Genomic DNA, 26,162 nt, shown 5'->3' on the forward strand with positions numbered 1-26,162 from the left:
AGCTCTCTGTGTTTGGCAGCACAAAAGAGTGAGTGCTTCGGAGCTGAAGCGAGGATGCCCAGAAGAGCCGGGTTGGGGAATTTCCTTTCAGAAACATTTCTTATGTGAGGAAGGCTGCAAATTGCTTAGAGTATAAGGTATTTGCAGCCAGACCAAAAAAAAAAAAAAAAAAAAAATTTTAGTACCACTTAACAGCTGCCTGGAACTACGGCCCAAGGAGGCCTGAGAACAAGTTTGTCCTTAAGCGTTGGCCGCTGGTTGATTCTTCCCCAGGATGGTCCATGATACAAACTCTGAAGTATTCTACCAGGATTCAATATGATAAGGTTACATTACAGATATTCCAAGTAAATATGAAGAAACACACTATGAATTAAAGAGTCTGATAGAGGGTGGTGGTGGGGCAGACCACTGAGGGATAGTCTCTCAAATGGAAATTTTTATATGTTAAGAAAAAGTTAAAAATAACATATAACTAGGGATACTGTATACTTCTTAGGGATAAACTATGGTTCACATATAAGTGGTATTTCCTTAAGCATTATAATAGCCATAGTAACTCAACGCCTGATGTTTCAAGGATTAGGACAAACACATGGCAGGGGAAGAATAGCAAGAAGAAAAAAATAAATTACTTTACAGCTTTGGCATCTAATTTCTATATTAGTCTCTTGGCTTAAACATGGATCATTCTATCAGATACACACAAGATAGACTTACGTGCATGCACATTTGCATGTACATATACACACACACATACACACACTGTCTTTGCTCTCACAGCTGACACAACCCTCCAACCCTCACTTTCATCTTTATCTCCTAACTGAACTGGGCTACAGAAAAGAGGGAGGATTTGGGCTCCCATCCTGCCAAACGCCTCTTGCTGTTGTATGTGCAGGAGCCAAGCACAAGGCCCGAGACACCTGAGGAGCCGGAGGATGTCTCAGGCATGTTTCTTTACTTGGGGGCATGGATGGAGCACCCACTGAGAGATCCTGGCAGGTCTCTTCCATAAACAACTGTGTGTAGAGGTGAGAGGGAAAGAAACCTGAATGTATAAGCTTGTAAATAACCACTCAACTTGATTCAGTCTCTCCTGGTCTCATCTTGCATTATTTCTCCCTTCGCCCAGTACTAGCTCGTGAAGACACCATGGTCGTTCATGCCTTTCGGCCTTCATATATGTTGATCCCTCTGTCCCTCTACTTCTCTAATTGTCCAACAGTCACAACTTAGCTTCAATGGCATATACTATGAAGTTATCCTTTGGAATTCACTTCTTCCCTATCCGTCTCCCTTACATTGGCATGTGCTGGGGGTGGGAAATACTAGAAGTTTCCTTGAAGACTGACCGGCATGGCCCAATAGGAAACTTGCCAAAGTTTCCTTAGTAATGGCTTTTGAAGGCCAACTAGCTCTAAACTTATACTTTAAATTATCCTTTTCTACTGTGCATTGGTCAGAATTCTTTGACTATTTGTATCTAATGAACTTAATCACCTGTAATAGCGTTTGTTATATGGTATCATAATCACTATGTGTTGAGTTTGCTGCTTAAAGGATTCGAATTATATTGTCTTGAAAGTGTAGGCTTGCAAATTATGAATTAAGTTGGTGACTCGGGATAGAAGTGATGGTAGTCCAACAGGAGAAAATGAGTCAAAGTCAGAGAAAACAAGAGCAGATCACTGCTACTCCCCACCCCCGCCTCCATAAGGCAGAGGAGGAAGTGATTATCAAGTCACCAGAGCCAAGGGTGGGGTGCACAGTATGGGCTGGGACCAAATTACCCTCTAATTTGTCTTCCTACAACAAATTGTGGGTTAATGGAATAACCTAAGAATTTCAGTGACAAATACAGCACACAAAACATTGCTGTGAGGTTTAATTCATATAATGCACTTAGAATAGAACCTGCCATATTATTCTTATTAGATGTTCAAGGTTTCTGGTAACTTTTGAACTGACCTATAATTCTCCCAGTTCAGCAAGTAGGGGGAATTCAGAGATCAGAGCCTTTGCTCCAGCTATGGAGAGCAATGCCAAAAAGTACTAAAATCAACTGTCAAACAAGATACCTTCCAGTGAGTAGATGACGTTAAAATATTAAGGTCTGGAGATGGTTTTTGAACTTAAAAATCATACCAGAGAATTGGTTAAACTGTGGAACTTGCCACGATAGACTCTGATTTAGTAGATCTGGGGTAAAGTTGGGGACCAGACATCTCAAGTGATTTGCTGTATACAGTCTGAAGATTTCACCTTGTGAAGCACACTCATTGTGATTGAGACTGAGGAAGAAAAGGTCTTGAATTAATCTTGGCCTGCATTTAAAAAAAAAATACAGTCAGCCCTCCATATCTGTAGGTCCTGGCATCCGTGGAGTCAACCACATTGAAATTAGGAAAAAAATTTTCAGAAAATTCCAAAAAGCAAAACTTGAATTTGCTGCATGTCAGCAACTATTTACATAGCATTTGCATTGTATAATGTATTATGAGTAATCTAAGGATGATTTAAAGTATACAGGAGGATGTGTGTAGGTTATATGTACATATTATACCATTCATAAAGGACTTGAGCATTCGTGAATTTTGGCAACAACGGGGGTCCTGGAACCAATCCCCCTCAGACACTGAAGGAGGACTGTAAGTGAAACAGAGTTGAAGAGAAGTGCAAGTTTCAGAGCTTATCACACATAGTATTTTTTTCATGAAACTTTAATTTTCAATTGCATATGCATTTGTGTACCAGGTTGGATCTAAAATGAATTTCTTATTATGGGTTGTAGACAAAAAGTTGGGAAGACTTTGCTCTAGGGAATTCACAGCATTCACATCGAGTGACATATAATCACAAGGCATTCTAAACTCTGGAGCCACCTAACAAGCTTAGGATTAAAGAAGGGTAAGGGGGAGGGAAAGAAGGAAAGGCCAGTGGGATATCAACTGGTGTAAAGAACTGAGTTACCTAGATGCAAAGAAAGAGCAGTGGGCCGTAACCAAACTCTGACCCATAATTAGAGTGACATGCATGTGAAGTGTTTAATGAGTGGATCAGGGACCATGGGGCTCTGACAAATGGTAGAGGAAGCCTAAATTTAAAAGAGGCTTTACATTCTAACCAACTATTATTACCAGCCCCTTCTTGGTCTCTCAATAAATTTCCTTTCTGCTGTAATTCTTCATGCTTCCTCAAAGCCTGATGGTGATTTCTTTTTTTTTTTTTTATTTATTTTGGAAAGCTAGGGGAAAATTGTTTCAGTATGTTCTTTAAATTAGTCTCCTTGAAGTGTTTTCCTTGCACACGTTAATTACAGCTCCCCCGAGGGGCTGAAGTACTATATAACACACTGTAATTCAGCTCCCCAATCACCCTTCTCCAACTCAAGTTGCCAATTCTCCCTACAATCTAGTTTCTATAGGAATATGTAAGCGAGAAGTACATGGCTGAGATTTTTTTCAACTATAATATTAGAGGAGAAAATGTGATCATCAGTTCTTGAGCACAACAAACTTAAAATGAATCGTTTTGGCCCATAAAATGAAGGGGTTAGATTAAATGATCTCTGAGGTCCCCACCTTCCAGTTCGAACATACGCCAAATAAATTTTCATTTAATATCTGGAAATACAGAGAAGAGATCAATGGGACTTTGATGAGGCTAAGTGATTCTCATTAGCATGATCTGGCTAGAATTCCAGAGGTTCTCAAGAAAATAATATGTGCCCAAGAAGCTACATTTGAGCTGTCACTGTAGTAGACACTCAGAAAAGGCATACAATTTTAAGTTTCATCCCACAGCCACAAGTCATTGAGGAAGAAAAAAAAAAAAAGCTAAACACAAAATGTAGTTCTTAAACAAAGGTTTTCAAATTCCTGTTTTTTCAAATAGGTAAAAGCAATGGCAGGTTTGATAATCAGAGTGGCTCATTTATTGACTAGTTAGAACTGGAAAGTGTCTTAGAAAACTAAAGGAAAGAGACAGATGAAGGCGTTTCCAGGCCAAGTTACTTACTAAACAGCTCCTATGCACAGGAATTATGGCAGGTGTTTTACACAGGTTGTCTCTTTCCCTCTGCTTATGTCTTTGATGTAGGTATGTCTACTCCCATTTTACAGATGGAGAAATGTATGCTCAGAAGGGTAAGAGACAAGTGTTAACCAGAGTCAGAGTCAGACTTATAATCCAGGTAATAATTTTCCCAGTCTTAGGCAGCTTGAAACAGAAGATAGGTCTATTAACTTTATTAATGTCAAGTTTGTGACCTACCAACATCCATCAAAGTGTTCCTTAAAATTTACCATCTTCTCCTTTCTTTTACTTAACCAGATTCAAAGACCTGGGCAGACTCTCACTGTTAGAGAGAAATCCTCTTCTCTCAGTGGCTTAAGCGTTCACCAGCCTGGTTCCAACAGGGACCATCAGTGAACAAGACAGTTAAGGCTGAAATCCTCTCAACAGGGAACAAGCCCTACCAAGTCTCCAGCCTGACACCTCCAGCTCTCCTTAACGCATGCTCTTTTGCTGATGAGATCTCATCCCCTCACAGTATTAAATCTACCACCTCTATGTAATCATCCAGAATATCTATCTATATATTGATCGATCAATTGATCTATCTATCAATCTATATCTTCAGCTCTGATTTCTCTTTTGACCTGCTGGTTCATATCTGCAGTGGCCTAACCTACAGGCACTTTAAATTCCTCATTCCCACTGAATTCCTCATCTTTCCTCAAGAAGCTGCATTTACATCTGAAATCACCACTTCAGTAAATAACACCGTCATTCACCCACTTAACTCTTGGAGTGTTCTCCTCAACAGACAGACTGACACATACAAAGCAGGAGCCAAATTAAAAACAAATATTTGCTGTCACCATTCTGCAGACCTTCATCTCTTGGCTGAAACACTGCAATTGATCCTTACTTTCCCTAACACAAGTCTCATGGCTTCCAACACATTCTCCACATTCCTGCAAGTGTTCACTCACTGAAGACATACTTTTGACCATATCGCTCCCCTGCTCAATAATGCAACCATTTCTAGCGACCTTTAACCAGTGGTTTGTAGCTTGGGGTCCAAGTTCATGGATGTGTTTATATGCAAAAATGACTATGTGTGCATGTTTTTCTTTGGAGAAGGGCTTGAGTTTTCTCACAGCAGATTCCTAACGGGGACAGTGCCCCCTAAACTAATGAATAAAAAGCAAAACCAAAGTCAGACAAACAGTAAATCACTGGAAATCAACAGTCAAGATCCAAACTCTTGGTTTGTTTGTTTTTTGGTTTGTTTTTTTTGGATATATGAAAAACCATTTATCACCCGAGTACCTGCCAATCGCTCCCATTTCTTCTCTCATTACACATCACCTCAGACCCATTCTCAAGCCATATTTAATTTTGCACCATTTCCTATCTTCCTTCTTTGTCTTTGTATTTTATAATTCTCTATATCTCAGTTATTCTTTTTCCATTTTCTGACCCAGCAAAGTCAAGACCTAGTTTGTGAACTACCTTCTCAATGAAGCCCCCCAGAACGACATAGGTAGACTCCTTCCTGGACCATGAACCCAGCTCTATCCTTGCACTTACATATTGCACATAACTATGTGTTTATGCATCAGCCTACTTTTCCATGGAGTTCTCAATGGCAGAGTCTGAACCTTTATCTATTTCCCTCCACAGTACCCCAAAAATGTTCACTGAATTAATTAACAAATACTGCAACCTATGATAAGGAACCAGGGCTGAAAGCTTACAGAATACTATGGATTAAAGAGGCAGTTTTATTTTAAGTCCTGAGAATACTTATGAAAGAAAGAATATAGTACACTTGGTGACAATAATAGAAAATACCTTGTTTTTTAGTAATAGGGTCCTGATGTTAATTTCAAAAAAAAAAAAGGATTATTGAATGATATTTTGGCATATTATATATTTATTTATTCTAAGTTAAAAATTTAATTTTCATAGTAGACTGGTTGATAATAGTAATTTTTGTACTCATTCACCAAAAGAGAAGCAAGCTATTAGTAAATGTTATATAAAAAATAGGTCATTGCTACTGCTGGCTCAAGCAAAATGCAGACATAACTATCCTTACAAATCTAACAAGGAAAAAAGGGCATTTCCACCCCCCCCAATTATATTTTATATATGGTGGGAAACTATTTTATTCTTATAAAGGCATCACTTTTCATCAGTAATTCTTGCTTACTTGTTTCTCTTTGATGATATTTTCACTTCCATTCTTTTAGAATAGTGGAAGTATCAGGTGAAAAGAAAAGCACAATGAAAAACTAAGGAGAGAAATAATAATATGGGTAAAGTGCAATATAGGGGAGGAGGAAGTGATGTGAGGATTGGAAGAAGCCCGAGAAAGAATCTAGATAAAACCCATAGAATGAGTTAGGATCTGGGCATCTGGGCAGACAGGATGCCTCTGTGAATGAATGAGATATAGCTCACGTCCCCATCACAAGGGATGAATGGGAGACTGGCAGAGAGGCAAAACCCAGAGTCTGAAGGCTATGACAACAGTATTGGGCAGAGCCCAGGTAAATAGCATTGGGATGGGTCCAACAAAGAGAACAGGGATGTTCCAACAGATGTAGAACAACAGTGAGTCCAGAGGATATAATATTCAGAGAAGGCTCCTAGAGTATTAGGGCCAGAGGAATCCTGGTTCAATTCATTTGCTGTCTGGGGGAGAAAAATGGATGGCGCAAAGGTCAAGTAAAATATTCAAGGTCATAGCTGTCATCCTGCTGCTCAAAATTCTTGCCCTTTCTCACCTTTGATCTTCTTATTCCTTGCTTACAGAATAAAGTCCAACACTTTAAAATGGCATCGATACCTTGACTTACCAATTTGACCTCACAGTACTCCTCTTATTTCTCAATTTTGCCTGAATATATCCTATGCTTTTTCCTGCCTGTCTTCTTCTTTCTGAATGGAATGCCTCTCTTCCCTCTATCCACTTCTTGAAATTCTGGTTTTAAGAGCCAGGGAGTTTTAAAGGTCCAAAACCTTTTCTTGAATTTTCTCCCTTCCAAGAAATGGTTTTCCTTATTTTAAAATCATATATCACCCTGTGGTTTCTCCTGTACAAATGTCACCTTGTATTATGACTGTCAGGGTTCTCATAATCAGGTGGTAAACACTTTAACAACGCTGAAGCTGCCTTAGTAATTTTTGTGCTCACCATAGCTCAGAGCTTGTAGATATTAAGGGTCTAACGTGTTTACTCAAGGAATGAATAAATGAATGAATCTGTTCAGTCTGAGCAGCCAGCACATTTCTTATCTTTTTTGGTGTCTATCTGCATTTATTTTTGAGTGTGTTAGGGGGGAAATCATACTAAGCATAAATATACATAATTTATGCATACTATTGAACACTATGTGTCAGATCCAATGCTAAATTCTTTACTAACCTCGTTTTATTATTTACAACCACCCAGTTTAATTAGTAACTATTATTATTCCTACTGTACACAGAAATTAACCAAGGAGTTGAGCGATTTGCCGAAGGGTCATCCAGATATTAAATGTTATTACCAAAATTTGAAAATAGATGCTTCCAAAGCCCATGAAACAGCAAACAAATTATGAGTTCAGCTCTTCTTCTGTAGACTTCAACTCCACAGAACTTTCTTTAGTTATATGTACTGGCACACAGTATATACTGTGCATATTAGTCTATACCTACCAATTTCCATGTACATACACACTTTTATGTGCACGCACACTCATATATATTCTAAGCATATCCTGAACATGATATTCTAATTCGGCACAGTCACTTGTCAAAGCAATGCCTCATTTTTAGTTCTCTCATAAAAATTATTTTAGAAGGATAAAATCAGTGAATAATGCCAATTATATGATCAGATACACACTGCCATTTCCTATTGTTATATGAATGAGTCACATAAACCAGAGATTAGAATACAAGTAAAATGTAGAAGAAATCTATACCTTAGCAAAATTTGACTCCATCCAACAACATTTCATTGTTGCCAGGTCTACAAAATGCACACTGAACCTCATTCAAGAGCCAACTTTGTAACCCATTCAGGAGCCCACCCAGAACCTAGTACGTTCAAGGGTCTTTGGTAGAGATAGAGATGGTTTCACAGTCCCTCACATGAGTTCAGTGACTGCCCACAACAGACAGAGACTTCTTGTTATTCACCAAAATCTCTATTTCCTTTCTTTCTGGGTACTCAGTTGGACATTTCCCAGTTTGCCTTGCAGCTTAGTAGCCCTGTGATTGTATTATTCTGACCAAGAGAATGAGAAAAAATCATAAAAACTTTCATGTACACTCCATCATGCTTTTACCCCTTCTTCCAGATGAATATCAATGCTAAGAGCAAGCACAGAAGCTGCACACTGACGGCGAGAAAGCCTCTATCAGCCTGGATTTCTAGAAGACTATGTGCAGCGGCTCTGCCCCCAAATCCTGTTGACCAGGAACACCCACCCACTTTGGACTGTGATATGAGCAACTCATAAACCTCTATTACGGTAAGCTGATGAAATCTGAGGGCTATTTGTCACAGCATCTAATATTATCCTAAAACACATAGCAACCTCTCAACAGACTTAAGTGCTCCCAGGTTCGGGAATTTTTAGTCCTAATATTATCTAAATAGAATTTTTAAATTTAGAAATTATACTACCAAATTATATACTGATGAACTATAAACAAATTTAAGTATGTATTTCAATTAATTGCAAGCATCATTCTATGTTATTGCCAGTCTATCCTCATTAGGAGCTGGTAAGAATTCTGCAATCCAGCAAGGTTAACTGTATCATGTCAGCCTTTTTCCTGGTCTTTGATATGTTCATCTGTTGTCTGAGTCCATCGTCTTCAAATAAATCATGTAGGAAACCTCCCCTCCCTTACTTACAGTACACTTCTTTTACTATATGAGTTTTGATGACAGAAGAGCAAAAAAGTGACCTCTAGTCTTTCCTTATTTTATTGCTTCTGTTATTTTCTACACGACACCCTCTGTGTTTACCTTTCGTGCTTCTCTTTCCTCTTCAGCCTTTGAACTTCCATTTATGTTCTGTGTTCAGTTTCCCTCATGTTGAGCTCATGGTGTTCCTTGAGTCCCTCCCAGGCTTTGCACTCAAGGTTCAACTTTGTTTTTAGTCAGGTTTTAAAGCACATACTTCTCCCTCATGGCGGCCAAGTCCCTAGTTTTTCAGTCATTCTCAGCATGTCCTGACTACCCTGCCTTGCCACTGGGTCTTTGACCACACTGACCACAAACACTCTCACTTCCCCCCCAAAACTGACTTACAGGACTAACTTAACTTTGAATACTCTGGAAAAGGTCGCTTCTTCACCCTTGTGGTATGGGGAGGGCAAAGGTTAGTTTTCTAAAAGAAGGCCACAGGAAGACTATTTAAAAAGAACATAGAACATGGCTTCTCTGATGCCAACTCTTGCTTCACTGTGAAATATTCACCCTTTTGCATCAGCAAGGGAAGGAACAAAGTGACTGACCTATTCTCTGCTGCCTTCCTGCCAAGTATGCCTTGCAGATATTACCTAGAATAAATGAAAGGTAAAAGGGGGCTCCTCTCTACTTAAAAATTTACTGACCACAAATTCCAAAAATTAAAGTAAGCAAGTAAGTACAATTATGGCTGCTTCAGGAAATTTTCATTTAAAAAATTCTATCCCTAAAATGATTAAATTATAGGTTAATATTTTACATTACAAAGACGTGATTCTTTTTACCCAAAAGGCTCTTTGATATTTCCATTAAATTAGAAAACTTTAGCTTCTAAAGTGATAGTTGGTCCATGTATTGCAGATGGCTCTCAAATCCTCTTTTCAGAAATATATCTCCCTACTACTGACTGTTTAGAATGAGTTTCAGTGTACAGATTTTACACCCATTTTGTGTGAAAGTTTTGACATACACTTTAAAATTACATTTCCTACTTCCCATTACATTTCGGAGAGGAACTTTTCCACTTTCTGCAACAGTTAAATGAAGCAAAAGGCAACCAAACCTGATATACACACACTCCTATAGTCATAAAGAACCTTAAAATTTCAACATATCCATTTCCATGTCTCAAGGCAAATGAGGCTAGAGAAACTACTCCAGGTGTAGATTTTGGTTTTGGTTTTGATGTGTTTCAGTCTTCTAAATTAATCATGATATTGATTTTCCTTGGATGGCTTAATAATTCTTTAAAAATACAAAGTGGGGCTTCCCGGGTGGCGCAGTGGTTGAGAGTCTGCCTGCTAACGCAGGGGACACGGGTTCGGGCCCTGGTCTGGGAGGATCCCACGTGCCGCGGAGCGGCTGGGCCCGTGAGCCACAATTGCTGGGCCTGCGCGTCTGGAGCCTGTGCTCCGCAGCGAGAGGCCACGATGGTGGGAGGGCCGCGCACCGCGATGAAGGGTGGCCCCCGCTTGCCGCGGCTGGAGGAAGCCCTCGCGCGGAGGCGAGGACCCAACACAGCCAATAAATAAATAAATAAATAAATAATAATTAAAAAAAAAATACAAAGGCTATTTTAAATGCACCATCTATTGTGGTGTGGTATAAATTCTTACGACAAACACATTTAGATAATTTCCAATACTCAGGCTATAGAGTCTTTGAAAAAAATCTTCATGAAATTACAAATAATAGGCCTTAACCTATCAGAATTTATTATAAGGCTTGTTCAAGAGTTTCACATCAAATTTTTGTGTTGCTGTTGCTGTTGTATTAATTTCAGTGCCTTAGAATACTGTCTGCTTTTAAAAGAGTATTTGGTAGGTTTGTTTGTTTTTAATTCTATGTTTTAGTGAACAGAACTAGATTATTTAAGGGAAAGATGAAGAATGTTATGGAGTTTCCTTTTACCGGTTCTTTGGAAAATAAAAACAACTGTTTTGCCTTAAAGGATTACAGGAGCTCCATTTATAGGCTTTAATTTGCAAAGAATATTTTTTGAAAAAAGCTCAAACACATTATGTAATGCTGATACTAACTTAAGTACTTTTGAAAGTGCAGCAGCATTTAATGCATCTAATATAAAATTAAAACATTTTACACCAAATAATACCACCTTCCATCAGAGACCTTGGAAGGAAATCTGAAAGAATATAAAAAATACATTTGGAATCTAAGTGTTCTTGTTTATAAAGATGTCCTTTTGGCTACATCTATATATGCAGTGAAATGTTTTCTTTCTGGCGATCTAAGTTACTCATTTAAAATGAACAGTCTCCATTAAATCTGCCTTAGGGACTGATAATTAATACAATACTGGAAAAGAAACAAAAAAAAATCAGAATTGGTGTGTTTTCTAGTACTTCAGAGAACATCCATAAAGAAGATCTGAAAGAAACTAGAAAAAGAAGAGGCCCCAGGCCTCACTGCCGCCTCACGTCACTTCCCCTGGCGCCCCTCCCACTAAATGCAAAAATCTTCAACAATTTACCAGCAAATCAAATCCAGCAGCTTATAAAGAGAATTATAACTGTGACCAAGTGGGATTTTACCCCAGGAATTCAAGGTTGGCCTAACGTATGAAAATCAATCAATGTAGTACACCATATTAATAGAGTAAAAAACAAAACCCACATAGTCATCTCAATAGATATAGGAAAAGTATCTGACAAAATCCAGCACCCTTGTATGACAAAAACGCTCAACAGACTAGAAATAGAAAGGAATTTCTTCAACCTTATAAGGGGTATCTAGTAATTCCTCAAGTTTCCTCAAAGAAACCATTTTGTCAATTTCAACCCTGAAATTTAGGTATGTGTATAATCCTCAAAGGTCAACCAAGTCTGTCCAGTTATATATTCCTTGGTTTTAAAGTTTGTGTTTTTTTTTTTTTTGTTGTTGTTGTTGTTTTAACTCAGAAAGGACTCAATATTTCAAATCCCTCACATTGAAGAGGCAGCCATTTAAGAATATGTTATAGGCTGAATTATGTCCCCAAAAAGATACGTCAGACTCCTAACTCCTGGTACCTCAGAATATGACCTAGTTTGGAGATATGGTCATTGCAGAGGTAATCAAATTAAGAGAAGTCATTAGGATGTGTCCTAATCCAATATGACTGGTGTCCTTATAAAAGAGAGATTTGGACACAGATGTGTACCCAGGGAGAACACCATGTGAAGATGAAGGCAATGACCCGGATGATGCTTCTACAAGCCAAGGAATGCCAAGTATTGCCAGCAACCCACCAGAAGCTAGGAGAGAGGCATGGAACAGATTCTTCCTCCGAGCCCTCAGAAGGAACCAACCCTGCCAAAACCTTGATCTCAGACTTCTAGCCTCCAGGTGTGTGAAACAATAAATTTCTGTTGTTTAACTACTTAGTCTGTGGTACTCTGTTATGGCAGCCCTGGCAAACGAATGCAGACGTCTTCAGTAAATATTTATTCATTGTGAAAATCATGGCAAAATAAGTAGAAGGAAATGACTTTGATTTAAACATAGGGGTTGAGACATAAGGCAAATGCCTGCCCTCTCTTAAACTTGAAAATATCAGACGTGTGCACAAGAGGGAGTCTGGTGTGCAGTTCAAGGAACAGTAGCTGTACCTTTGTTATAGCAGGAAAACTTCTGGAATAAAAGTCACATCTATAACCAAGTGTTGGGGTTAAGAATATTAATGAGGATTGTTTGCTTCATATGTTTATGGTTATCAAAAGCAAACAAAAATAAACTAGGGGAAAATGTCATGATTAAAAGGAGGATTTTCATTGTCATGCACCTCTGCTGCTTCCTGTCTGTTCTTTGTTCTTTGGATGTCCAGCAATAGAACTCCCTTCCTAATTGGAAGAGATCCCCCACCATATAGGCTCTGGTGGAAGAGAGGCTTCACTCTCATTAAGAAAAGCCAGTGGACCAGGCAACCAGAGAAATGGCACATGGTCTAAACACAGCCAATTAAAGGTTCCTACTTAGAACTTTGATGTTCTGGAGAATGATGGAAAGGTGCAAGGACAGCTGAGAAGTTATCGTTGGAAGTGTTGAAATCCCAGTGCAGCCAAAAGCAAGTGTCCACTGGAGGTGGAGCCAGCAGTGGAGTGCCCTACCCAGACAGACTATGGCTTGAAGTAAGGTATGTGTTGTACTACCCTGTGCGGGAACCCAGACTTCTGCTTAGTGCTCCTGCATTTCTGCCCAATCAGTGAATATCCTTCTACATTCTTCCATTTAAATTAGCCAGAGGACATTTCTGGAGCTTGAAAAGAAGCCTGATATGAATCACTAACTAAACTTAACTATACAAATTCCATGTGCTGAAACTAGTATCTAGTTCTACTTTCTATAATTAGAAATCATTTTTATTTCTTATATATGTGACCTTTATTTGGGGACCATTAAAATATATATATTTATAGGACCATGTTCTGCACATAAAATTAACCAGAAAAGAACATTATTATAAAAACTGATCGAATGTTTTTTTAACTTAAAAAAAAGAATGTATCATGTAGTGAACCTCAGAATTTGATAGGACTGTAATTATTCCCTTAAAATTCAAATTTGTTAGATGCCCACCTTCAAAAGGAATGCAACACCCCCTGGTTGTGATTGACACCTGTCTGCAGTCTGTCCATAGAGATGCATCTGCCTCACACAGACTTGCTCATCTTGTCAATCAAAGAAAAATCTCATAATCAGTTTTGGCACCTCTTCCAATTCTCAAAGTAATATACCAAATAACTTAAAAACACACAAACCTGGGCTCTGTGGTCAACCTACTGTAACCTCATGCAGGTGAAGACCTTAGCATGGCAGCATAAGGTCATAAAATCTTGTGAGGCCATCCGTCTTGCAATATAAACCCAAATCAAATGTCTAGCTGTTGCCACCTTTTATTTTTATTATTTTTTAAGCTAATAAGGAACTAGCTACGCAATTATAATTACCTAGTTACTATAGAGAAATCAATGCGACAGATTTTTTTTCAAGGTGATTAAAAACATTGTTTATCCTAGGCTCGAACACTATAGGATTCATCATGTGGATTGGCATTTTGCCTGCAGCCATATGCCATCTGTCATTTTCTTTAATGAAGTTTGCATCAATTTACAAGAAGCACCAAATGCCATGTAACTGGTAGAATCACTTTACGCAAGCAGATCAATGTTTGATGTCAGTTTTTTTTCTGTGGAAACTCATCTCCCGAATCCATATAAGGGAAATTTTCTGAGGCTTCAGTCCCTCAGGTGATGAGAGTATCAGAATAAGTTGCTCCAAAACAAGCTATTGAAGAGAAAAGGTCTAAGTTCATGAACTGGAGCTAATAAATTAATAAACGGGGGAGAAATCCATGAACCTTCAGAACTGTAACTAAGCTGCTGAACAGAGCAGATTTAGAATTTTAGGAAGAAGAAATTCTACATTCATTAAAAAAAAGGCAATGATAGGACTAACTTAATTAAAAACAAATACCCCTTTTTAAAAGATTAATAGCAAACATGTTCTTCTTCTTTCCAAATGTTATTGGTCTAATTGACTTAAGTCATTTTCAATTTCTTGTGTTAAAGAGAAAGATGTAAGGTAAATAGTGAGATCCAAGGTTAAATTTATTTGGAATTGAAATAACATTTCAAAGTATTTTAAACTTCCCTCCTTTATCTTCCAAGGTTTTTACCCTAAATTTCCTGACCCTCGTGAAGATTCTGGTAAAACCCACCCCCGCCCCCATCTCTCCTCCAGAGGTAAACACTACCCAGTAATCAGTGTGCCTTAGTTGCACACATGTTTATTTCTGTTCAGCTCCATGACCTCCCTGGTCCCTAGTGCACCAAAGCAACCTGCCCCTGTATTCTCTTTTCCTCCATCATTGCTGGATGGATGTTTATTGCATGTCATTTGCATGAAAATTGGCAGGTGTGTGTGAAGAATAAGCTTATCCCCACCCCCTACGCTTGCACTCTCGACCATCCCTTCCAGACACACTCACACAACTGCCAGAACTCTTAGCCCCCCGTTCTGGAGCTACACAGCAAGGCAATAATTCAGGCCCTATAATTCAGTAAACTTAATTGCAGGAAACCTTTCTGGTTTCTGGACTTCTGGCTTTAAATAATGCTCACACAGAATAGTCTCAAATCTAGTTCCAACTCCTTCCACTTTCCTGAGCTCCAGCTGGCTACTCTTCAACACCAACTGGGTGTCTCCTTCAAATCACCTTGCCTAAAACCTGACTCATCTTTCTCCCAAGCCACTTTCAACTCTACCATCCTATTTTCTGTTCATAGAATCTTATACTCCCAAGTTTCTTAAACTTGTTAATTTTATCTAAACTCTTGCCATCCTCTAGCACCCCATATCCAATTGCAAGTAATCAGTTACCAGGTATCTAACAGCATACTTTTAAATTCCTCACATCCACCTATTATCGTCCCTTTTCTTTGCCATCACCCTGGTTCAGATGTGTGCCACCTAATCCATGATGGCAAACAGGGAGGTGTGTCCCAACAATGTTACATTCCACGGGGAATGGTCCTCAGGTGGAAAGAGGCTGAATGTTGGTCACACACTCACAAAACAACAAATACCCATTACATCCTTAAACACCCCTTTGAGACTATCAGTCTCTTGCTCAAAAGCAATCAGTGACAAACATTAGAGCAGAAGGGGACTTAGATAATACAATCATCAATTAATGGGTGCAGATAATACAATCATCAATTAATGGGTGCTTGTTCTTTACTTTTTTAGACTTTTTTAGGTGTTTTTATAGACACAATGTTCCACTGGCACATTTAATCCTCAGGACAATCTGGTAAAGTATTTCCCATATTATCCAAACAAAGTAACTGAGGTCTAGAGACATTAGTTAATTTTCTTAAAGCCACTTTGGAGAGCCATTTGATCCTTTCAAAGAAAAATGAAAATGTGCATTACATACAATTCAGGAATTCCACAATTAGGTGTAGACCTCCTAGAGAAATTCTCATACGTGCACGAGGAGACATGTATGAGGTTATTCATAGCACAATTCCTTTTTTTTTTTTTTTTTTACAATCTACCAACTTCTAGAACTAAGTGCCTTATAAAAGCCTTCATATCATTTTTTTTAAACTTTTTATTTTATATTGGAGTATGGCCGATTAACAATGTTGTGACAGTTTCAGGTGCACAGCAAAGGGACTCAGTCATACGTATGCATGTATCCATTCTCCCCCAGACTCCCCTCCCATCCAGGCTGCCACATAACATTGAGCAGAGTTCTCTGTGCTATACAGTAGGTCCTTGCTGGTTATCCTTTTTAAATATAGCAGTGCATAGCACAATTATTCACAATAGAAAGAAAAAACTTGGAACAACTTACGACAATCAATAGGAGACTGGATAAACATATAGCTGTATATTCATACATCATTATACTATTCAGTAACTTGAACAGATGATGTGGATTTATACATGTTAGTATGGATACATCTCAAAAACAAATTTTGAGGGATAAACAAGTTACAGAGAGATATAATAGAATACTATTTATATTAACTTAAACATTCTAAAAAACATATCTATTACTATCTCTACATAAATATGTATAGGTATATATACAAGTATATAAAGGTATATATGTGTATATATATTTATATATACACACAGTATATAAGTACATATAAAATGAAAGCATAAAAATATGGATAAGAAATTACATGCCAATTCTTGACGGAAAATACCTATTCAAAGAGAGGGGAATAGGTTTCTGTATGTGTACAAAGAGACAAAATTTATCAGTAATATCACATACACATGAGATCCGAAATTAATATGGCAAAATGTTAATATAAATTAAACTTTGTTAACGAGTTCATGTTTTTGCTATGATATCGATTACTATTTAATATATTTTAATATTTTTTCAAATAAAAAACACACTCTTTAGGGAAAATATTAAATCCAATCATTAATAAATTCCATCTGCACTAGGACTGATAAAAATATTGACATAGGAGAAAAAAGTGAATGTTTAACTATTACATAATAATGCATTTTCTTCAGATAAAATAGATGTAAATGTGAATTAAAATAGTCTTAGGTTTAACTCTATCAGTAAAATAGAGGCAAAAATCACCATTAGTAAAATTAAAATACATATGATAATCTGAGAATAATTACAAGAAATATGTGTTATGGACTGAATATGTCCTCCCATATGTTGAAGCCCTAACCCCCAATGGGAAGGTATTTGGAGGTGGGGCTTTTTGGAGGTATTGGATTTAGATAAGGTCATGAGTGTGAGCCCCCATAATGGGATTAGTGTCCTTATAGGAAGATAAAGAGACCAGAGCTCTCTTTTTCTCCCAGCTACTATGTGAGAACACAGCAAGAAGGCAGCTGTCTGCAAGCCAGCCAGGAAGAAATACCTTATCAGGAACCAAAACTGCCAGCATCTTGATCTTGGACTTCCCAGTCATCAGAACTGTGAGAAATAAACGCCTGGTGTTTAAGCCACCCAGTCTATGGTATTTTGTTACAGTAGCCTGAGCTGACTAAGTCAATGAGATAAAAACATATTTTATATGTTAATCACTCATAAATATTATAAATTGGGTACAGGAAACTTGATAGAAAAATGTTTTTTAGGTTATAACCTTATAATTCACAACAAAAAAATTGTAACTGCCAGTAGGCCTGTACAAAAAAATTACATCTTATTAATAACCAAAGAAGTAGAACTTGTTATTTTCACCTATAATTTATAACTATAACTTTATCTTATCAAATAAGCAAAGTCAAAACAAAAATATATAATATTAAAGGCCAATAAGATGTGCTAATTTCATAAGCAAATATTCTGAAAAAAATAAGAGTTTTAAAAAGTTCTATGTATGTCACTACCCTTAGGATGGCCACTAACAAAAAAGAGAAAGCAAGTGTTGGTGAGGATATGGAGAAATTGGAACTCTCGTGCATTGCTGATGGGAATGTGAAATGGTATAGTTGCTATGGAAAACAGTATGGAAGTTCCTCAAAAAAGTTAAAAAACAGAATGATCATATAATCCAGAAATTCCACTACTTATAGGTATATAAGAATAAGAATTGAAAGCAGGATCTTGTAGAGATATTTTCACAGCCAGGTTTACTGTAGCATTATTCACAATAGCCGAGAGGTGGAAGCAACCCAAGTGCTCATGAATGGATGAATGGATAAAGAAAACATGGTGCATACATACAGTGGAATATTATTCAAACTTAAAAGAAGAGGGAAATTCTCATACATGCCACAACGTGGATGAATCTTGAGGATATTACGCAAGGGAGTAAGCCAGTCACAAAAAGACAAATTCTGTATGATTCTACTCATATGAGGTATCTAAAGTAGTTAAATTCATAGAAACAGAAAGTAGAATTGTGGTTGCCAGGGGCTGGGGGGATGGGGAAAATGAAAGTTGTTTAGAGTTTCAATTTTGCAAGATGAAAAAATGTTTAAAACACCTGTTATACAACAATGTAAATACACTTAAAACTACTGAACTGTACACTTAAAAATGGTTAAAAAGGTAAATTTTATGCTATGGTTTTTTTCACCACCATTAAAAAAAAAATCTCTATGTATGTCAATGTCTTTGAAACTGTAATTCCAAATCTAGAAACGTAATATGGAGAAATAATTATAAATGAGTGAAGGTGATCAAAAAACAAAAAAGAAAAGAAAAGAACAATCAAACATACACAAAGACATGGCTACAAGGCTCTTCACCTTAATTTAGCGTATACTGGAAAAGAGAAAACAACAACTGAAGCATTTAATCCATGGGAAGAGTTAAATTGATTATGGTACATTCATACAATAGAATACTCTGCATCAATTGGAAATGGTATTTAAAATAAGTGTATAGGAAAAGAGAAAATGCTTGTAACATAATATTATCTGATTTTTCTGTAAACATGTATTTGTTTTATTATTGGTAGAGGAAGAAGGGCAGGAGGCTATTTTAAGAATATCTTCCTCAGGGGCTTTCCTGGTGGCACAGTGGTTAAGAATCCACCTGCCAATGCAGGGGACACGGGTTCGAGCCCTAGTCCGGGAAGATCCCACATGCCGCGGAGCAACTAAGCCCAAGCACCACAACTACTGAGCCTGCGCTCTAGAGCCCGTGAACCACAACTACTGAAGCCCGCATGCCTAGAGCCCGTGCTCTGCAACAAGAGAAGCCACCGCAATTAGAAGCCCACGCACTGCAACAAAGAGTAGCCCCTGTTCGCCACAACTAGAGAAAGCCCGTGCGCAGAGACGAGAACCCAACACAGACAAAAATGAATAAATTAAAAAAAAAAAAAAGAATAACTTCCTCAGTACAGGCATTTTTTGCACTTCACAGATGTGGTTTTGTTTTGTTTTGTTTTTTAACAAATTGAAGGTTTGTGGCAACCCTGTGACAAACAAGTCAATCAGTACCATTTTTCCAATAGCATTTGCTCACTGTGAGTCTCTGTTTTTCATTTTGGTATTTCTTACAATATTTCAAACTTTTTCATTATTACTGCATTTGTTATGGTGATGTTACCACTGCAAAAAGATTATGATTTGCTGAAGGCTCAGGCGATGGTTAACAATTTGAGCAATAAAGTGTTTTTTAATTAAGGTATGCACATTTTTTTAAGACATAATGTTATCGTATACTTAAAAGACTACAGTATAGTATAAACATACTTTTATATGCACTGGGAAACAAAAAGTTCATGTGGCACACTTTATTTTGATATTTGCTTTATTGCATTGGTCTGGAACCTAACCCACAATATCTCCAAGGTATGCCTGTATGGTTTTTTTTTACCAGCACAGAACCCTGTGAGTTTCAACCCTTTAAACATGTATTATCTATAGGTTGCATTTGGTCACAAATCACTTGCTTATCTTTTATTGTTGCTGTATACTGTTTGTTTTTTGCTTTTGAACTTGTCACATATATCTGTATTCTCTCCCTAACAAGACTGTAAAGTCTTTTAAGGCTAGAGCTTCTAGTAGTATAAGCACTGTTCTCTGATTGTTTTCTATTATGTCCATCTATAACTGAGTGAGGCTTATGTATAAGAAAATAGGGGGGCGGCCCGCGCGGGTCCCGCGTGCCGGTCCCAGGCTCAGACCGGCCCGAGCAGGTTTGGGGTCAGGCGGCGGCGCCGCCCCCGGGCCCGGCCATGGTGCAGGCCTGGTACATGGACAAGTCGGCTGACGACCCGCGGCGGCCCCACCGCGGGGAGCCCGCGCTCCCGGTCGGCCTGGAGCAGCTGCGCGGGCTCGGGGTCCTTTACTGGGAGCTGGATGCTGACAAATATGAGAATGATCCAGAATTAGAAAAGATCCGAAAAGAGAGAAACTACTCCTGGATGGACGTAATAACCATATGCAAAGACAAACTACCAAATTACGAAGAAAAGATTAAGATGCTTTATGAGGAGCATTTACACCTGGATGATGAGATTCGCTACATCCTGGACGGCAGTGGGTACTTCGACGTAAGGGATAAAGAGGACAAGTGGATCCGGATCTTCATGGAGAAGGGAGACATGATCACTCTCCCCGCCGGGATATACCACCGCTTCACGCTGGACGAGAAGAACTACGTGAAGGCCATGCGGCTGTTTGTGGGAGACCCAGTGTGGACGGCGTACAACCGGCCGGCTGACCACTTCGAGGCCCGCGGGCAGTACCTAGAGTTTCTGGCACAGACGGCCTAGCGGTGCCCTGGGGCCTGGCGCACCCTGGCCCCCCCTTGTGAAGGTCCCAGACCTGATGGCAGCAGAAAATCAGTCGTATTCTCTTTGCTTTTGTGTTGTAGACTTGAGGCTAGGTGAGCTTTCCTCTGCAAGATTGTTGCATCAGAATATGTTTTAATGGGAGCAGCTGTAGAACCGGTTTGTACGTGGAAGCACCTGTGGAGATCTGGGCAAATCCGCTCATTTTCTCTGATTCAGGATTAGTGGTCAGTGGCCCTGTGTCAGCTCGTGCCTTCAGCTGTGACCCAGTGAGTTTCAGCGCCCCAAACGCAGCCACTTAGCTGCCCCATCTGGACCTGATTCTTGGACTTTAAGCAGATACCAGGCGAGGCCACGCCTGCCCTGTGCGGAGGAGTGACAGTGGATGACAGGAGTGGACAGAGAGAAGACGCTTTTCTCCCAAAACACGGGGGAAGCTGGGTAGGGGATGCTGTGGGGGACAAGCTGGCATGTTAGGGGGACCCTCGCTTGATTATGCCACGTTCTTGTTCAAGATAAAGTAGCTGCCCTAATGTTAGGCTTGTGGCTTGGAGTTACCTTATATTCTGGTACATATGGTTCCTTAAAATCATCCCCTTTAGATCCTTTGTGGGATTGTACGTGTGTATAATTAATTATTTTATCTGGGTTATTACTTGTTCCAGGTGAGATTTCTAGGTTAAACTCCGTACAGTAAATCTCTTTTACAATCAAGCCTTTGAATTTTAACAGAATAACTTGTACCTTTTTTTTTTAGTTAACAATTCTGAGATACAGTTATACCTAATTCGTTATAACCATAGAAAAACCCCTAAATTAACCTCATGTTTGAAGGGAAGTTTGCTTTAAGTATTTTTTTTAAACTGGATTAAAAATCTTTATGTTAAAAAAAAAAAGAAAATAGGATCAGGCAGAAAGAATACAGAATATTAAACCAACATATGTAAATTTTATACCTATTATGTGCAAGACAAGGCCAGTTACTAAAGATATTATAAAGAGTATCTTTATATTGTTGTTGTCTTCAAAGAGTTTATTATCTTGTTAGGGAAGCTATATACATATAACAGACAAGTTAAACCCTGAGAAGAACATGTGATTTATATTAAGTTGCCAAAATGTAATAAAACAAGTTATTGATACTTTTATTCTCCATACCCAGTGTATGAAAATATAATGAAATGGCCTAAAATAATATAATGATTTTCTAAAATGCTTATCTGTACCCTTGGCTGTTTTGTTCACACATGAAATCTGAGGATAATTAAAATTCATGTCATTTTTGGAATGTTAGGAACAAATCAAATATGTGAAAATCTTCCAAGAGTTTAAAAGCAAAATTCCCAAAGGGATTCACTAAAATTGTACTGTCAACAAATATCTGAGTTTGGAGTTTTAGCTCACTTTGCTGGCAGGAAAAAGACAAAAAAGAGGGAAAGAAGAAAGAAAGAAGGGAAACAAGAAAGGGAGGGAGGAAGAGAGGGAGAGGAGGGAAGGGAAGGGAAGAAGGAAGAAAGGAATGGAGGTGGGGAAAGAAAAGAGAAAAATCCCTCTCTGTCCAATCAGGATTTTATCTCCATCACACCACTCAAACTCCTGCCAGCAATCCACCCATGACCTCCATATTGCTAAATCTAGTGGCCATTCTCAATCTTCAGCTTACTTTATCCCACAACAGAATTTCATACAGTGATCACTCCCTCCTCAAAATACTTTCTTCACCAAGACACTGCCCTTCCTTGGTTTTCTTACTGTATCACTGGTCATTTTTTCTTAGCCTCTTTATGTAGTTCCTGAACTTCTCCCTGACCTCTTAATGGTGACCTCTTAATGGCTTAGACCTCCATGTGCTCTTCTGTCTATATTCACCCCCTCTTAGTGTCGTCTGTCCTCAAGACTTTAAATACCACCTACTCGCCAACAATTCTCAAATTCTGCCTTTTGCCCAGACCTATTTCCTGACTTATATAGCCTGACTTTTATATAGCCTGTAGCTGGATGTTTAATAGTCTTCTCAAACTTGACTACACATGAATTCCTGACCCAAACTTGAAAACCTGCTCTTCCTATGGCCATTTCCATATCAGCTGATAGCAGCTCCATCCTTCCAGATGCTCAGACCAAATCTCTTGGAGCCATCTTAACTTATTTCTGTTGGTTCTACCTTCAAAATACGTATAAAACCTGAACTCCTTTTGCCACTTCACCTGCCATCTTGACTGAGCCAATCACACGTCGCACCTGTATGACTCCAGCAGCATCCTGCTTCCGCCCTCGCCATGCCAAGCATCAACCCCACACAGATTAGTCTGGCTACAAAGATTAGCCAGACTAATCTTTTAGAAACTTAAATTAAATCATGCTACTCCTTTGCTCAAACAACTGCAATGGCTCCCATTTCACCTGGAGTTAAACTCAGATATCCTACGATGGCTGACAAGGCCCTATATAGTCTGCTGAAACCTCCTGCTCTGACCCTAAACAGCCACCTTATCTCACTGAACTCATCTTCACTTTGTTCCCTTGACCTTATCCACAAAGCTCTCCAGGGAGTTCCTTGCCTGCTCCAGCTGATTCCTATGTCTGAAATGATCCTTCCCCAGATTATCTGCTTGGTTCACTCCTTTATCTCCTTCAAGTCTTTGCTCAAATCTCTCCTCCTCAGCGAGACCTCTTCTGAGCCTCTATTTCTTATTTAATACTGGAGTCCACCCACTCGCTCCTTAATCTGTTCTATTTTTTCCTCTGTTCATAGCTTTCATTAGTTTCAAGCATGCTATATAATCTAAATTGTTTATATATTCATGGTAATTGTGTGTTGTATAGCTCTCCCTATCCTCTTGCTAAAATATCATCTTCGTAAGGTCAGGGATCTTCTCCTGTTTTTTTTCACTGATGTATCCATCCCCTGTTCCCATAGCAGTCCTTGGCACATAGCAGACACTGAATAAACATGTATAAAAAACAAATAGAGTATAGTGAGGAACATAACAACATGAGATGGAAGAGGCTGGTCTGTGCTTTTAAGTCTGAGTTATAAATCATGAAATTCCCCAGAACTTGTTCTTATTCATAGTGCTGTATGTGGAAAAATGTCCATAGTATGAAATGATATAAAGCCATCACAGTTTACACATGCAAACTCATGCAGCAGTAATGATATCAAAAGTAGAGAAGCAGTGCCCTTTTGTTCATGATTAAGTAGGTAAATAACTTTTTTCCCAAGAGTCATGCAAAATCCTATATGAGGAAGGATTATTATTTAATAAAAAGACTCCCAGAGCCCCTCAATGTTATCATATTGGAAAGAATTACTCATTGTGCTGCTGAAAGAGGTATCTAATTTAGGGAGATCTCATTTACTCATAGATTGTTTTGTTATAGATGTTTTAAATTACAGTTCCTTAAAACTTCAGGGCAAAACATGGTTCAAGTTTACCATGCAGAGCAGGCATGGTGATTTCCAAATCAGAGTCACAACAATAAAACCATTCAGGATAAGTGACTTGTGCTGACACCGTGTAATTGTGCAAATGCTTCTCCAATTCAGGGTGTGTGCTTGAAATTAATTTTATTAATTTGGTTGCATGTTCCTCTCACCATATAGTTACAACAGAGGGACATCACTGGCTCTTGCTGTCTGGGTCAGGCTACGTGTAGCAATGGTAAAATTTCAATAAGCAAATGATGGTTCTGGAACTAACTGGAGACTCAGAGAGGCATGTGTATCTGATTGGAACTCTCTTTTCCTTCCTGGACCTGAAGTGGCATGCCCGTCTCCCTGTGGTACAGACAAGCCCAGGAGACCTCGAAACTCAGCAACTCCATTTCCTGTCCCTCGGCAGCTTGGAGCATCAGGAGAAAAAAGAGGTGAGGCCATGGCAGACTCAGCTTGTGGTGGTGAGGCTGACCCTACAGAAGACTTTACCAGGCTGCAGTGCAGTGACTGGGGAGGCGCAGCTGAGAACAGGAAGCCGTCACAGTGCACTCAGGCTCCAAGCCTGACAAGAGCATGTCTAGACTGAGTCAGTGAGAAGAAACCAGCAAAAAAGAGAAGCAGGGGCTTATGGGTAAAGAGACCACCCACTATCTAACCCCAAAGTACTCCTGTGGAGAAGACTTGCTCTCTTTCTGATTTAGGTAACAAAACATTGCCATTTGACTGGTCCAAGGCTTGGAGGTCTGGTTTTCCTCTTCGTTCTTCCTATGCATGATTTTTGGCAAGACTCAGTCTCTTTGGGCCTCATTTTCTTTACATTTTAAATAAAAGAGCTAAAAACAGGCCTTTTCCCTGTTTTGTTTTTTTGCAGTTTGAATATTCTGTGACTTCATGAGACAAGTCCAATGGTGATGCTCAAGATGGTAGTCCTCTCTGATTGTACTCATGAAACAAAACAAGGAAGATGTCATTCTGGTGAGTATGCAATTGTTCCTGCTGGTATTCAAGAAATGCTAACTGTCTGACCAGTATTAGCTCATCTACCGTTCCACCCATTTTTTTCTGTTCTATTTACTTCCTAGAACAGATATTTCTTTTGCCACTATAATACTCACTTTACTGTTCTGTAATTGTGTGACCCCTATGAGTCAATTGAGGGCAAAGACCTCTCCATCCCTAGTGCTAGGCACATAGTAGACACCAAAAACCACATATGCACATGTATAGGTACACAGACCTTAAGGTGGGAAATGAATTTTTGTAACATGCTAGTGTCCTGGCCACTTTGCCTTGTTATCTTCCTAATAGTCCCCAAACTGAAGGACCTCCCCTCCCCTGCCAAAAGTCAAAAAAGCATCCACTGTGACTATCTTTCCAGAAAAGTGAATGGACATCTCTAGATCTGACAAATGGGCCAATAAAATTCTCTACTGGAGACCTTAAGGTAGAAATGAGAACCTGGGTTTCTGAGCTTAAAGGAAGCTGCCACGATTGCTCTGAGTAATTTCATTTCTTTCTTTTCCTTCTCTCTCTTTATAACTTCCTACCCTTACCTCATTTCCTCATTTATAAACTGGGGTTTAATACTACCAATCTGAGAACTACAAGTTAAAAATAGCACCAGGGCTGGCATTCATTTATTCCTTATTTCAATGACATCAGACATGTTTAGAGAACCTATGATTTCCAGGCACTGGATTGGGTGGTGGGAATAAAACATTAACCAGTTGGACACAGTACCCCTCCTCACAGAACCTAGGCACTAGTAAAGGATAGGGACAAGTTATAGCCCAGGTAAAAAGGTGTATGATGGAAGAGTGGGGTAATGTGGGAAGAGGCCCTATCCAGCATTTGGGGTAGGGAGATGATCCCTTTAAAACATAAGTCAGAGCATGTGCCTCTTCTTCTCAAACCTCCCAATGACTCTCACTTTACTTAGAGTGAAAGCCCATGTCCTTACAGGGACCTATGAGGCTTTCTGTGGTCTGGGCCC

The 26,162-nt window shown here is 38.9% G+C and overlaps 2 protein-coding genes across 5 annotated transcripts in view; one reads left to right on the forward strand and one right to left on the reverse strand.

Moving 5' to 3' along the window:
* The window catches only part of MACROD2 (mono-ADP ribosylhydrolase 2), a 2,013,670-nt gene that overhangs the window by 1,110,256 nt on the left and 877,252 nt on the right, over positions 1–26,162 (reverse strand). The window lies entirely within an intron of this gene.
* LOC130704868 (acireductone dioxygenase-like) lies at positions 20,107–21,175 on the forward strand. The gene has a single exon (XM_057529042.1). The coding sequence runs from the start codon at positions 20,173–20,175 to the stop codon at positions 20,710–20,712; it is 540 nt and encodes a 179-aa protein (XP_057385025.1). The 5' UTR covers positions 20,107–20,172; the 3' UTR covers positions 20,713–21,175.

Source organism: Balaenoptera acutorostrata, chromosome 15, assembly GCF_949987535.1.
Source record: "Balaenoptera acutorostrata chromosome 15, mBalAcu1.1, whole genome shotgun sequence".
Lineage (NCBI taxonomy): Eukaryota > Metazoa > Chordata > Mammalia > Artiodactyla > Balaenopteridae > Balaenoptera > Balaenoptera acutorostrata.

Excerpts from the sequence above, each read along its gene's own strand:
- LOC130704868 (XM_057529042.1), top strand. The coding sequence starts at position 20,173 with ATGGTGCAGGCCTGGTACATGGACAAGTCGGCTGACGACCCGCGGCGG.